Source organism: Condylostylus longicornis, unplaced genomic scaffold (assembly GCF_029603195.1).
Source record: "Condylostylus longicornis isolate FDR11 unplaced genomic scaffold, ASM2960319v2 ptg000028l, whole genome shotgun sequence".
Lineage (NCBI taxonomy): Eukaryota > Metazoa > Arthropoda > Insecta > Diptera > Dolichopodidae > Condylostylus > Condylostylus longicornis.
In genome coordinates this window covers 3,511,962-3,526,808 of record NW_026577997.1, presented here as the reverse complement: position 1 = coordinate 3,526,808, position 14,847 = coordinate 3,511,962, and the positions used below count along the sequence as shown (strand labels likewise).

General features: G+C 23.6%; 2 protein-coding genes across 6 annotated transcripts in view; one reads left to right on the top strand and one right to left on the bottom strand.

The window, feature by feature from the left end:
* Positions 1-306: 306 nt before the first annotated feature.
* On the bottom strand, positions 307-3,482 carry LOC129607615 (protein wntless). Its single transcript, XM_055518702.1, has 11 exons — positions 3,313-3,482; positions 3,066-3,247; positions 2,880-2,985; positions 2,730-2,805; positions 2,432-2,480; positions 2,335-2,364; positions 1,979-2,279; positions 1,786-1,913; positions 1,557-1,724; positions 1,103-1,490; positions 307-1,030 (listed from the first exon to the last, which is right to left on the bottom strand). The coding sequence occupies exons 1-11, from the start codon at positions 3,413-3,415 to the stop codon at positions 924-926; spliced, it is 1,638 nt and encodes a 545-aa protein (XP_055374677.1). The 5' UTR covers positions 3,416-3,482; the 3' UTR covers positions 307-923.
* Positions 3,483-11,366: 7,884 nt separating this feature from the next.
* Positions 11,367-14,847, top strand: part of LOC129607736 (allatostatins MIP) — a 40,914-nt gene continuing 37,433 nt past the window's right edge. For 2 of the 5 annotated variants that reach the window (XM_055518906.1, XM_055518910.1), the window contains exons 1-2: positions 11,367-11,618; positions 12,082-12,326. The gene's annotated coding sequence lies outside the window, so the exon portion shown is untranslated. The remainder of the gene's footprint in view (positions 11,619-12,081; positions 12,327-14,847) is intronic. The other 3 variants (XM_055518907.1, XM_055518908.1, XM_055518909.1) reach the window with 3 other exon arrangements.

Sequence of the window (14,847 nt, the reverse complement as noted above, 5' to 3'; positions counted from 1 at the left end):
AAAATGAAGATTAATTTTATTTAAATAACTTAAATAATTTTATATTTTATTTAACTGATTGGGGTTTGCTGCTCTTTCTGTTTTTTTTGTTTTGTATTTAATAAAGCTCATTTCAGGGAAAATAGTCTTAAAAATCAGAGTCTCTACGGACCTATACCTTCATATATTTCTTTTACTACCAATTACTTTATTATTCATAGATAAAAAATTAAAACACAATTTTTTAATTATTATTAAAAAATATCCTGTATTTATTTTTAAAATTGCTTTGCACATAATGCATATTATTTTTTTATTATGAATTTAAATGTTTTTTTTTTCAGATTTTTACTGAAACTAAAACTATTTGTGTTTCATTGACAGAGATTTATATATTTTAAGTACATTTTTTTTTATTTATTTAACAAATGTTAAATATTTTTGTTTTATTATTTATTAAGTACATTGGCACAAATGAAAAATGAGTACATTTACTTTTTGATATATCAATAAATTGTTATGTCTTAAACGGACACCAATCTTTTTTTTTTACACAAAATTTGAAAAATATTAAAATTATTTCTTAAATTGTAACAATAAATTATTTAAAATTATTAGAGTTTTTACATTAAAAGCTACACAAAGATGACACATACATGTTTTATAAAAAAAAAAATAAGTGTTAATACTACAACAAATGGAAAAAAGATTAAATCTATGTTATTGCTTATGAGATAAATTATTAGAAAATTGTTTTGCATTTATTTTTTTATATAATACTGAAAAATTAATCATTTGAGATTACATATATTCTTATTAAAACAAATTTTTTTTTCACAATTACATTAATTTTAAAATATGTATACATATTATATTCATTTTGAATTTTATAGTACATACTAAAAATAATGTCAAGTATAAGATACAAATTTCTCCATAAAAATTTAATCAAAAGCGGCTTTACGAGAAAATGATGTTAATGATGATATTTCACTTGGATTTGAGTCAGAGGGCAAATTATTAAATTCTATTTCTTCACTTACAATATTTTCTAAAAAAATTTAAAAAAGTTTCATGTATAAATTTTGTATATAAGTCATATATAGTAGAAATACAATAATACCATTTAAATTATTATCTTTTGGCCATTGCTTATGACTTGGAGCGTACAATATAATTAGGGCAAATATATAAATATTCCACATTCCATATACGCCGGTCATAAAAGCTGAAGTAACTTGTAATTCAAGATTATCATCCCATTTCCAATGCCCTTCAGCAAATTGTCCTAATATATATCCCACACCTGTTAATGCAGCACATAATAATGTAGCTAACATTAAAAATTCAAAACGATAAATAATTCCTTCATAATGTAATCTTCTTGCATTTGACATAGATGGTAATGTTGTACGTTTTACTGATATGTTACAGAAAACTTTCCATACCATATAACACAAGAAAATAAAGTAAATTGCAGCAGATATTCCAGCTAAAACTATGAAACAGAGCTAAAACGAAAAAATTTCGGTGTTTTTGTCAATATATTTAATTTTTGTAATATATGTGAAACCTACAGCTAGATTCGTCCCAAATTTAGACGTCCAAATTGAATAAAACGGATTACGGAGCTTGGCACCACGTTCACACATGTCAAAAATGAATAAAGAAATACATCCAACTACAACAGCACTCAAATGCTTCCAATATATTTTTAAAGAATTTTTTTCGCCTGATTCTTGTATCTTAAAGAAAGAAGGGAAAAAGTATTATTAACTTTCAAGTCGAAAAACTTAAATTTATTACCAGCATATGTTCTCCAGCAAAAACTAGCCAAAATGATAAAAGCATAGCATAAAATATACCTTGACGAATATCACTCAATAGTAACATAAATGGCATTTCGAAAAATAATGTCAAGTATTCCATAGGCACTAAAATAGAGAAATAAATTGGGTAAAAAATTTTTGTACATTTTTTTTTATCAATCTAAATGTACTATTTAAAAATGTCAAAGCGATTCCTAAGTACAGTAACATGTACTCTAATAAAGCTGGTGCTCTTTGTAAAATATTTACACGTCTCCAAAACCAAACCATTATAGCAATAATGGATGGGAAAAATATTGTTTTGAGTGATACCCAAACCTTTGTAAAGCCACCATTTTGATATATTGTTATCAGTTGTAAATCATCAATGTGTCCAATTTTCGTATTCCAATCTAATCCAGAATCAGTAGGTATACGAATATTTAATAAATAGTAGTCGTGATGTAAAGAGCCAAGTTCAAATAAGGGTATCTGGAATTAAATATAGTTGAATTGACTTTTGCTATTGGCAAAATTATACTTATACCACATTGCAAGATCGTTCGTCTTGGGACACCTACAAACAAAAGCAAGATACTAATTTAAATTTTACAAAACAAAAGATAAAGATTTTTTTAACATACATGTTGAACATCACAATCTAAGTGGCGGTGTTCTATTGATTTAGCTAACCTGCAAATATATAGATAACCATATAAGTATATATGTACATACAACAAAAGCAATAGCTTGAAATTCACAACAAAAATAAAGGTGGTTTTGTTTAATTAAAAATAATAAAAAAGAATCTATAAAGTTTTGAATAAGATAAGATAAACAGAAATGTAGGTATGTTATTATTCTATGTTTAATATCTTGTATTAGTGTGACTCATATAAAACATAAAGTGTTTACAATCTATATTTTAAAAAGCCGACTTACAGTTTCCAATCTCCGTCAGCATCACCTTTATTTCTATAAGCAAGTCTTGCATCAATGGTTAATATAGTATGCGGATCTGAAATATAATAATAGGTATTTGTTGAAAATCATAGAACATTTATAGATTTAAGTAATAATTTAAAAGCTCACTGAATAGCACTTGTTTTTCAAAAGCGATATCAACATGAAGGACTCCTATTAAGTTTTGTTGCCATCTCGAATAATCTAAAACTTGACCTTCACGTGGCAATGGCATCTAAAAATTCAGAAAGACATTAGTTTTCTTTGTTATGTGCAGGTATAAATAATTTAGATTAGTATAAAAATTTTGTTAACCTGAAAGACATAAACAATTTCATTTTTCATATTCGTATCGTGGTTTTCAATTTCAGGTCCGTTAACTGAATCACATTTTCCAATTCCTCTTGAATAGAACCAAATAGACGTGTCATTGAAAGAATTTACTTTATCACGACACACAAGACCAAAAACGTTTTGATGAGATGCTGGGATTGGTGCTAAACCAATACAATTCTTTTTAATTTGAATCAATAACACTTTATTAAAAGAACTTTATGCTTACCAATTAAACCACCAATTAAAAAACATATTATTTGCAAGATTAATAGACAAGACACTAAAATTGTTAATTTTTTTCCACTTAAATTTTCTAAAATAGTACCCATCGCGTCCTGCTGCCTTCTATATTGTACAATAAAAAAAATTTTTCGGTTTATTACTTCTTTTGTTTTGTTTTTCCTTAGTTTTTTATGTTTACTTTAGAGATACGTAAACACAGTTGAAGCGAATCTATAAAAATCTGATGTTAAGCGGCAAATAAAAATGCAAATTTGTGAGATTTAGGAATATGTATATTTATATTTGTTTTTCTAAATATATACATACATACAAACAAAGTATGTGAACTTTAATTTTTTTTTAGAATATTTTAAATAAATATATTTTTTATTGAAAATATTAAAAAAAAACAAAAATTTTTTGAATTTGCAATCATCTGACGGTACTTTTTTTACTTCCATATTAAAACTTTTTGGTTCTGGTCTTAGATAAACGCAAAAAAATATTCATTTTGCGGAACAAATACCAAAGAGAGAAATTCACAATAGATTTTTTTATATAAAAATTTACTTTTGTTTGATATTGCATATTACGTTAAACTTTGAATTTGAAAAATACCTCGATATATTTGAACTAATTTCAATGATCAAATATATATACATACGTATGCACGTATGTAGGTCAAGTATGGCATATTTCAATATTTATTTCTAAAAAATAATTAAATAAAAAAATGTTTGGAATTTTGTAATTTTCTTTTAAAGTTTTCAAGACTGAGAAAAGAACGTTGAATGTGAAATTCAAAATATTCTGACGTAACACATTGTTTTAACCTAGTACTTCGATTATGTATTGCTTTTGCACATTTATATATACATATGTAGGTATAATAAGAAATAAATTCAATTAGATTTCTGAAAGTAAATAATAAATATAATTCTGTTAGTGAATATTAACTTTACCCTTAGATTTGCTGTCTTGCAAATAACTTTTATTTTTCTTCAATGTTGTTATTACGTCATTTAATGAAATAGAATTCCTATTAAACATAATGTATATAATAATATGAAATTTCGTTTAAATAAACACTATCTATTCATTTAAAATAACTGATTCACTTGTAGAATGTCGGAATTTATGTTTTACTTTTATGCATACATGACATGTTTATGCTCAGGTATCAATGTGTACTAGGTTTACTATACAGGGTGAGTAAGAGAGATATACAAGAAAAAATAAACTATTGCTTAGTTTGAGAATCCTCGAATCAGGTTATACAATCGTTTTCCTTAAGAGGAATTACATAACTTTGTATAGCTCAAAAGTCACTAACTTTTTAGACATTTGACTGCTATCTTCTGTATATCACTATACTGTATGGTAATATGTATATACATATATGAAATGATACTGTTCATGTTTCAGAATAATATTCTGAAAAAAATATGAATAAAATTGTTTTGTTGAATATTTCATATATATACATATATTAATGTTAAATGAGAGCTGCAGTTTTTTAGCATAAAATTACCAGGTAGCGCCACCTAAACCAAGTTGTGAACCATCACATAAGTCTATGTATTAAAGTCTTATTCTTTTGGTAGTTGTCTTTGCCGATCAGTTTTGACATTTAAAACTTCATTCAACCTCAGTAAATTAAAAATTTAAAATAACGCATAGTCATCATTCATAAAAGTAACTCATATCTGTTACCATTGTTTCAAGAATTTTTCGAAATACAAAATGCTTCACTTACTAATTAATTAAAAGCTTTTAAATGAATTTTGTTAGATAATTCAGATGTAAATTTTTTAACAGCAAAAACTTAATTTTGACGATAATTCAATATTGCGACCTGCTGCTGGATCCTACACATGCATTAATGATTTTTTTCATCAGATTATTTTTATGATGATCATGACCATGGATGTAAAACACAGCGATCCAAACTAAGTGAATTCTTTAAACATATACAACGATTGGATCCGTGCAACATACAACTTAATCTGAGCTAAATTGATTCGAGTAACAGATATACAAGTTGGATCCTCCCAAAACACAACTGGGTCCGTCAAATACATAGAGCGAGTGGATTCGAGTAACATATACAAGTTGATTCGAGAAAGGTGGATCCATTCATACGTACAATGACCTGATCCAAATGGATCAGTGGAAAATATGAAACTATGTTCGAGCTAGGTGAATCCGTGCAACATATACAATTGTGTCCGTGGATTATATAGAACGGGATCCGAGCTAGGTGGATCCCCTCAACGTATACAGCGACCGGATCCGAGCTAGGTGGATCCGTCCAACATATATAACTTAATAAAAGCTAGACGGGTGCGTGCAACATATACAACTAGATCCGAGATAGGTGGATCTTTCCAACACATAAAAAAACTGGACCCGAGCTAGTTGAATCCACCTGTTACAACGTATCTCACGTAAGCTAAATGATTATACAAATATGTAGTATTGTAGTTTTTGTTTTTTGTTTAATGTTTTGTTCCAATTAAACAATTCAAATTGAAAAATAAATTCACAAAAAAATTAAGAAATGTAGGACCAATTACAATACCAATTTCTTGTCTATCGGTATTTGTCTATCGGTTGGACTAAACCATCGTCGTAGATGTTTCCTTAGTTTTTCTTAAAATACTTGTATCTCGGAAATCATTAAAACGTAAACTTCGTTTTAATTAAGTGGTAAAACTTACTCACTTGATTTCCTAATCCGTATATATGGTATATTTTTTGGTACTCTTCTAAGTCGCCCTGTATATTATATGTGAGTCTTTGTAGATATGATATACGCTTACGTATAACATCAAAATATTTTTGTAAAGTACTTACATTTTACTTGACAGATTTATTAGATGTTATAAATCGCGAAAGTAAAAATCGTGTACAAATATTATAATGGTTACATGTACTTTGGTAACAGGATTATGTCACAGTTTTTTAAATAAGTTGTTAAATATTTCCTATTAGTAATTACATATTTAATATTTGATTTGAGAATTGTACAATATATGGACGCTTTCGTAATAGTAAAGAAAATTGATTAATGTACATATTATATTTGTATATAAGAATTTATTGAAAAGCGCGTACACAAACGAGGGCTATATTTTTTAAATTAGTTCATAATTAACTCCGTAGTAAGAATTTTAAGTTTTTACACAGTTCTCCTTTACTAATCTTTATACTACACACATTTTTATAATTTAAATTTAATAAAAGATAAGAAACTTTTATTTAAAAATTGAAAAAAGTAAGGAAAATATTTGAAAGTTATTTGTCAACACACTGTAAAATGCAATAATTTGAAAAGTGTGTAAAACATGAATTTTAAAATTTATTTTTTCTAATATTTGATTTTCGAATTGATATTATTTATTTAACCATTGTTAAAAAAAAACACATTTTATTTACATATGTATGTATATAAAATGTGTGATTTATATAGAATAAATTTTGTGATAAGATTTAAATGGAAAAAAACCAACACAAGAAAAACCAATCTATACTTTACCCTTAAAGAATCAAGAGTGGGAGTTTTAAAAAGCGGTAGATATAGTTAATACAAATTCAAGACGAATCAATAAAATATTGAGTAGATATAAGTGTAAATTAAAATACGAATATAAGAAGGAAAACATTATAAATATGTAAATACTAATAGATCAACATACGTACATTAACATTTATAAACACACTTTTTTTCTATTGTAAATATTTAAAGGATTTTGTCGCCTATTTGTAAATATTATAAGGATAACTTAATATGTTTTTTTTTCGATGCAAATATAAAGAATATTTTCTTTAATTATTTGAATAAATTTATCCAGAAGATAAATAAACGCCTTTAAATAAACTTTTTTTTGTTCTTTTACACTATATGAATAGCACCCCTCAAAATAAATTACATTATTTTGAATGCTAAATGTAGCAAAACGCATGTTATTAGAAAAATTCATAGACTTATGCAACAAAATTATAAATTTAATAAAATATTAAGGAGCTCTTTGATTTTGTGTTTTTTAAAATTAGAACTGCACAACTTTAAAAGTCTCACGTATATATTTATATGGTCGTATAGTATTTTCAAAATTTCACATTCTTTACTTTAGGAACTGAAATATTGAAAACTTTTTCTCTTTCAAGAATTATATAAATTGAATTAAATCAATATCATTTTCTGCAGCTTATATTAAAAAAGTTGAGAGAGTTTAAAAAACTATCAGGTTCCATCAGATTTTAAAAATAGATAGTAAACAAATCCTTTGAAAATAAAAGGAAGCTATTACAGAAAATGAAATTTTTACAATAAATTTTTCCCACTCGTTTTTACAAGTGGGAAAAATTGAAATAAATGCCTCATCGCGAAAGAAATAAACAATATATACCTTAACATATAAAATATCGCTTCATCGTATTCGAGAAGGACATTTCAAATTTACAAAAAGTATTATTTATCAATGGAAATTGTAAATTTTAAAATTTATCCTAATCTTCATTTATGGGTACGATATACATCTTTATAATATAATTATTACACGCTATATATTAAACATAATATATAGTGAATTGATCATATTTATTAAATTTATACTAAAGAATTTGGTATAGGTCCTTGTTATAATATATTCCTATTATAAAAATATCCACATATGCATAAAGAGAAAGTTCTTGAAAGTTTTAGAATGGTAATTTGAAAAAGACAAGAAAATTATTTTGTAAATTTTGAGTTTATCTTTATAAAATATTATAAACAATATATATATGTATATTGGCCTAAATCAATAATAAGAAAAATTTTACAAATAACATTATATTTTATTTTTCAATCATATAAATACTTAATAATATATGTATACTCGTATATTATAAAATTCATTTTTTGCATTATACATAAATGAGTATAGGTTATGTATTTTAAATATTAATATTTTCCTGCTTACATTTTTTTTTATAAGCGCTAGCGTATTTTGAACTACATATTATATTATGTGTAGGAAGCATGAAATAATATTGCTAATTGAGTACTCAATATTTATTATGAGCTCGGTTTCCTTTTTATTTATTAAATATATAATGTTATGGAATTACCAATGTAGCTGTTATAAGTATAAGTTTATAATTTATTTTTTAAGAAATAACATAGTTAAGAATAATTCCAAGTACAAATGTGTTAATTAACAATATTAGCGTAAGGTGCCAACTGCAACAATTATATTTAATTAATAATATTCTCTATAAAATAAAGCAGACTTCTCCCAATCGGCTATTTTTAAAATTAAATGAAAAATTTTCCACGTATTTTTCAATTTCTTTAATTAAATGGAAAATATTTATTTATACATATATGTAATTACAGAATATTGTAAACATGTTTTTGATTTAGTAAATTTCTTCTTCATTTCCATATAAATTTAATGTTTAACTTTAATCAGCTTTAAACAATATAAAAAAAATACAATTAAAATTAAACTGTAATTATTTTAATATCAAAGTAAATGCAATAAAACTATAAAGGAAAATGTATACCTTATTTTTATCTAAGATTTTCTTTTTAATGTATATACGCTTGAATTGTCAACATAGGTTTATCCTGAAAATGTATAATTGTTTTTGACGAGGACTAATTTTTTCTTTATTTTTCTTTTTTACTACTTGTAATATTTTTGCCTTGCTTTGTTTTTTTCTTTTTGCTATTTAATTTTCTATATTATTCTAACCAACTCTAATTACTCTAAACAACAAATGAAAAGCGAATTTAAACTGTTGGCACTGTTGTTAAAAAATGTGCGAGGTGATTAATAGGAAAAAGGATTTTTAAATTGCAATAAAAAATTCGACGAATAGAAGAAAAAAAAAATCAAACTTTTAATTTTTTTTTTATTTTTATCCTTCAATAGTCGTCTGGGCTTATTTCACTACATATTTCACGAAAAAATATTAAAAAAAATAAGATGTAAAAGAAAAAATACTCAACAATGGAGCAAATGACAAAAATTTTCTTTTGAAATTAGTTAAATTAACTGTTATTCATTAAATAATTTGCCGGCATATTGAATTTAATTTTAAAAATAAATTGTGGGTGAAGCATCCCCTGTCCTTAATTTTTCTGTTAAAATCGTAGCAAAGTGAAGACAGGGTAAATTGCATATTTTATTAAAAAATTCAAATAATTTTTTTGCTTACGTCTTTAAGGCATAAGTTGTAAGACAAGCTCAAAATTTGTTAACTATGTTTTAGGGATTTTTTATTTGTACTATATTATAAATATTTTAGTCAGTTATTTCTAATTCCTACATCCCTATTGATGCTGTAAGAATGACACAAAACTACTCAAAATTTTATTCTTTGTACTTGATCAAGTGTAAAGCTTATCATACATAACAGGCTAGAAATGGCAGTTTTAATAGTTTTTTTTTTTCAATCAGTCGCTATATCAGAATAGGTAAATGAAAAAAGATGATCTTTTGACCAATTTTCTTTTGTGTTTTTATCCCGCCCATGACTAAAATTTTTTTACCAAAATAAAATCTATCCATATTTATTAGAACACTTTAAATTCTTTTTCGTAAAAAATTGTTTTATAAATTAACTTTTGTTAATTATCAATTATTCAACCCAGGGTAAAAATTAAATATTAAAAATTTTGAGTTTTCTTATAAGTGCGCATCCTACATACTGGTTTAAAATTGTCTACCTACATAATTTAATTCCGAATCGACCTTTTATATTATTATTTAAATTTTCAAATTTGAAATTTAAATTTCATAGACATAATATTGTCACTAAAAGTTTTCGGGGATTAAAAAAATACTGAATTTTTTTAAAAAATTTTTTGCAATGATAATATAATGATAATGATGATCTTATTCACTATTTTTTTTTAAATAATTTTACATTTTTTTAACAAACACAAAAACAAAAAAACCACCACCCACAATCAAAATATAAGAAATAAAAATGTTCTGAACAATAAATAAATTTATAAATGAAATAGAAAAGCAACATAAATTTTCACCCATAAATTCGTTAATAATAAAATATATCAAAAAATAAAAATTTAACCATATACATCCATGCTATACTGTTAAACTGCTATACTGTATAACTCTAAACTCATACGTACATATATATGAAAAATAACGGTATAATAACGGTTTTATTATAGTTTTTATTTGTTTCTTGTTTTTATTATAATTTTTAATTTTTTTATATGTATTTCAAGAAAAAGTTCACACGTTGTCAGTTTTAATACACTTTACAAAAAAAAAAACAGCAAATTTTTTTCTTAACTAATTTAAAAAAAAAAAAACTAAAATAAAATTATATAAAATAGCTCGGATAAGAAAATTATAAGCGCAACTTTTAAGAGTTTGCGCTAATAAAACAAAAAGTAATACGAAAAGTTTACAATTTCATACAAAATAAATAGGTATACACGTTGAACACATCATATTACGTGTACAAACACACATATACTGAGAAATTAAATTATATATACATATTATATGTAGGTATCGAAACCAATACATTCAAATTGAAGAAAATAAATTAAAAATATAAAAAAAAAAATAAAAATTTAAAAAAAAATATTTTTTAAAAATTTTTTTTTTAAAATACCAAAACATCAAAATAACAGTAACAGAAATAAAACAAATGCCAAAAAAAACAAGAAAAAAAATGTAACAAACGCAAGAGACACAACAACACAACAATGAGAAAAAAAATTACCGTACATTTTCTTTTATATTACTGACGAAAGCATTATTGTTCGTTTTTACCGTTGATTATGCATACTATACATATACAAATACATTTACATACAAACAATTACAGAATATCCAACAAGTAAAAATTATATTCGAAACGTTATAACCAAATTTTTAAATATAATACCGAGTATATAACAAAATATAGTGTTGGAAAAATTATTGTATTATTATTCAGCAATATACATATACACACATATATATACTGAATTAAAAAAAAAGGATATATAAGGATCTGTAACTGAATCAAATGACGGCAGTTTATCAAAAAATTTCTACTTGAATTATTTTCAATATTATACAAAATAGGGAGAAAAAACGAAAAAAATATCAGAAATAAAAAAAGAAGAATAAGAAGTGTAAACAAGTGATAAAGTAAAAGTTTTAATATAATTAATAAAGTGTACACATACACGCACACGAATAAAACAAAAAAAATTTGAATTTAATTTCGGCTGCATGAATTTAATTTGAAAAAAAAAAAATCAAAAACAAAAAATAAATATTTTGTGCAACAGTTAGTTTTCGTTTTTATTTTGTTTATTATTAATTTTTGCTATTTTTTTTAAATCTGTTATAATTTTGAAACTGTTGTCATTTTAATCAATGTAGTTTTTATTATAGTTATTTTTGAATGGTAAGAGAAAATGATTTTTATAAAAAAATATTTTTTTCTCTCTCTGTTCAAAAATTTTTAATTTTGTTCAATTTCTTGTTTTATTTAAAATAATAGTTTCGTTTTGATTACCACTAAAATTTTACTTTTTTATTTATACATTCAAAATTCAATAAAACTTTAATTTAATTGTCAAACAAAATATTGAAAAAAATTTGAAATAATTTTGAAATATATGAACAAAATTGTGCTTCTTTAATGTAAAGTTTTTCTTTTCAATAAATTTTTAGTTTATTTTTGTTTTAATTATTTTTTATTCATTAAATATATTTTATTATAAAAATTCTATTCTTTTCTGTTTTAGTTTTAACAGGGTTTATTTGAATGTTAAATTTAACAGTATAGTTTTCAATTTAGAGGTAAATAACAGGATTATAAATCATAAATAAAAATAAAAATATCAAATAAGTAATCGAAATAAAATTCGATTTTAATTGCTTAAAAAGTACAGAAAATTTAAAAGTGAGAACAGACAAAAAAAAAATAAAAACACTTAATAAAAAAAATTATTTCTACAATATTACGTTTTCTTTAAAAATTCAAAAGAAGGTAAGAAGGCTTTTTATTTTTGATATATTAAAAAATATATTTATATAATTATTTTTTGAGTTTTATGAATAAAAACCAAAAAAAAATTTGTAATAAAAATTAATTTTTCCGACTAATTTTTGTCTTATGTAATTCTTGGCGGATTCATTTAATTCACTATTATTTTTGAAATTTTGACAAATAGCTTTCCATAAAATTATTTATTAATTTAATTTTTATTAAAAAAATAATCTCAATTTTAGTTGAAAATTAAATTTTGAATTTATAATTGTTATCTACGTACATATATTTAAATTTTAAGCAACATAACTAATTTTAACCATAAATAAGTTAGGAATTCTATACAACGAGTTAAGAATTCTATATAAGTTAGAAATTCTATAAAATATGTAAATAAGTAGTTTTAACTATTGAAATGTATATTGATTATTACACGTTTTGTATTAAAAATTTGAATTATAAATGAAAATTAATTAAAAAATGACACATAAAGAATGAGTAATTTGAATTTGCAATACTTAGTGCTTTAAATATTAATTTTTCAATGAAATTGTTGTCTGTTTTAAATGGTCGTTTTTGTATTTAGAAAAATTATTACCATTAAATACTATCTTTAGTCTCGGTGTAAACTGTACATCAGTTAAAATTTCTGTATACAAAATATACGACGGTAAAAATGGCAACAGGTTAAAAAATACGCATATACAAAAATATATAAATATACCTTTTGAGAGGAAGATCAGGTTATTCTTTATTCTATATTGATATATTACAATACTATAGTAATTCAAAACAATTAATGTAATAATATAGAAGTTCAAGTAAATCTATAGCGGGTACATTTTACCACTACTAGCATTAAGCTGAATACCGGCATTTAAGGTATATATATATTTCAATATTATTTGTATAATTTATAAAATTCTATAATACAAGTTAAATATGTAAAACTGTTATATTTAATGTTATGCAAATAATATTGAAAAATAAATATTATATTTTTCATTATCACATTCGCTTAAAACACTGAACCCTACGAAATGATAGAATTTTAAATTTCAGTAAGACTTGAGGGTGAGTGAGAACAAATTAATAAATATAATATTTAATTTGCTCTCACTTATTCGTGTAATTAAAATAAAATTGCACATTAATATATTCCACATTAATTTCAGCCCCGTTTCTAGCTTAAAATTCCATTAAATTCGTAAAAAACTTCTTAAATCTAAAAGCATAAACTTCTTAAATTCAATAAAATTCAATTTTAAGATTTTATTCTGTATTAAAATTACGATGTGTTAATTACAATTTCTTATTTTATGAATCTTTATTTTTTTTTTGACTTTTAATCTATTATCATGAAATTAATAGAAACCAAAAAAAAATACGGGTATATAACATTTTTTTAAACGGAAATACGGAATGCGCGTAGATACGAAATTGTGAGGAAAGCATTAAAAATAATGTTGAAAATCTCCAATTACAACATTAAAAGAAAATTTAATGGGCTATAATATAAAAATATATAATTATGTTTTTTTTTTAATTACCCCAAATAATGTACAAAACCATCTTATATGTCTATGCTTCCTCTTATTTCACTTTTACCAAAATATTGTATGAAATTTGTGCATTTATATGAAAAAGTTTAAAGGAAGTGATATTTTAGAGAAATATCCAAAAAATACCAGAATTAGATTTAAGGAGTTGAATTAAATCCAAATTTTTTATTGATTTTAATACAATTTTAAATATTAAATTACTGAAATATATGTGCAATTCTTAAATTAATTGCAAGTACTATGCTTTTAAACAGAGTTTACTGATGTTTTCTCTGTTATTACTGATAGCGCTTGCTTAAATTTATGAAATATGCACAAAAAATTTACAATTCTAGCACATAAGTTTCCCTCAAGAACAATTCTTATTAGGTAAATTATTAAATTTAGTTTTCCGGACTTTCTTTTTCTCTTTATTGTAACGATAAAGTTACCATAAACTGTAAATATAATTGATATCTCGAAGCATTCTCTATAAAATTTCAAATTAAAAATAAATTAATTATTTTAATTTACAGATAGTCTATAAACTTCATTAAAGTTGAGAAGAAAAGCATTTGATTTCTAATTTTAGGTGAAATTTATGCAGTGCGGGTCAAAATTCATGAAAATAATGGTATACTAACTAAATGATTCGAAAAATTTTTGATTATTTAATGAAATTTTGTGGAAAAATGAAAATTTTCTGCTAAACGGATCGGTGCATATAACTATGTACAACTAAAATATAAAAATCTCCCAGAATTGTATTAAATGCCTGATATGAAGCAAAATCTATACAACGGAAGATATTTACCCTAAAGAATTAATATATTAACTAAGAAAGCCTGTGAAGGAGAAAAATTAAAAAAATATATTAAATTTGTTAATTAATTTTTGCCCATTGTACTAAATTTTCATTTTTGTCATTAAAAATAAGTAAATTTTTTAATTTTTAATTTTTCGTAGGTGTGTTTAACTTG

What these genes read in the sequence shown, in the direction of transcription:
- LOC129607615 (XM_055518702.1), bottom strand. Translation starts at nt 3,415, where the DNA reads ATGGGTACTATTTTAGAAAATTTAAGTGGAAAAAAATTAACAATTTTA. An exon ending in AAATTGTTTATGTCTTTCAG is followed by an intron (nt 2,986 to 3,065) that starts GTTAACAAAATT and finishes CTGAATTTTTAG; the next exon opens with ATGCCATTGCCACGTGAAGG. An exon ending in TGAAAAACAAGTGCTATTCA is followed by an intron (nt 2,806 to 2,879) that starts GTGAGCTTTTAA and finishes ATTATATTTCAG; the next exon opens with ATCCGCATACTATATTAACC.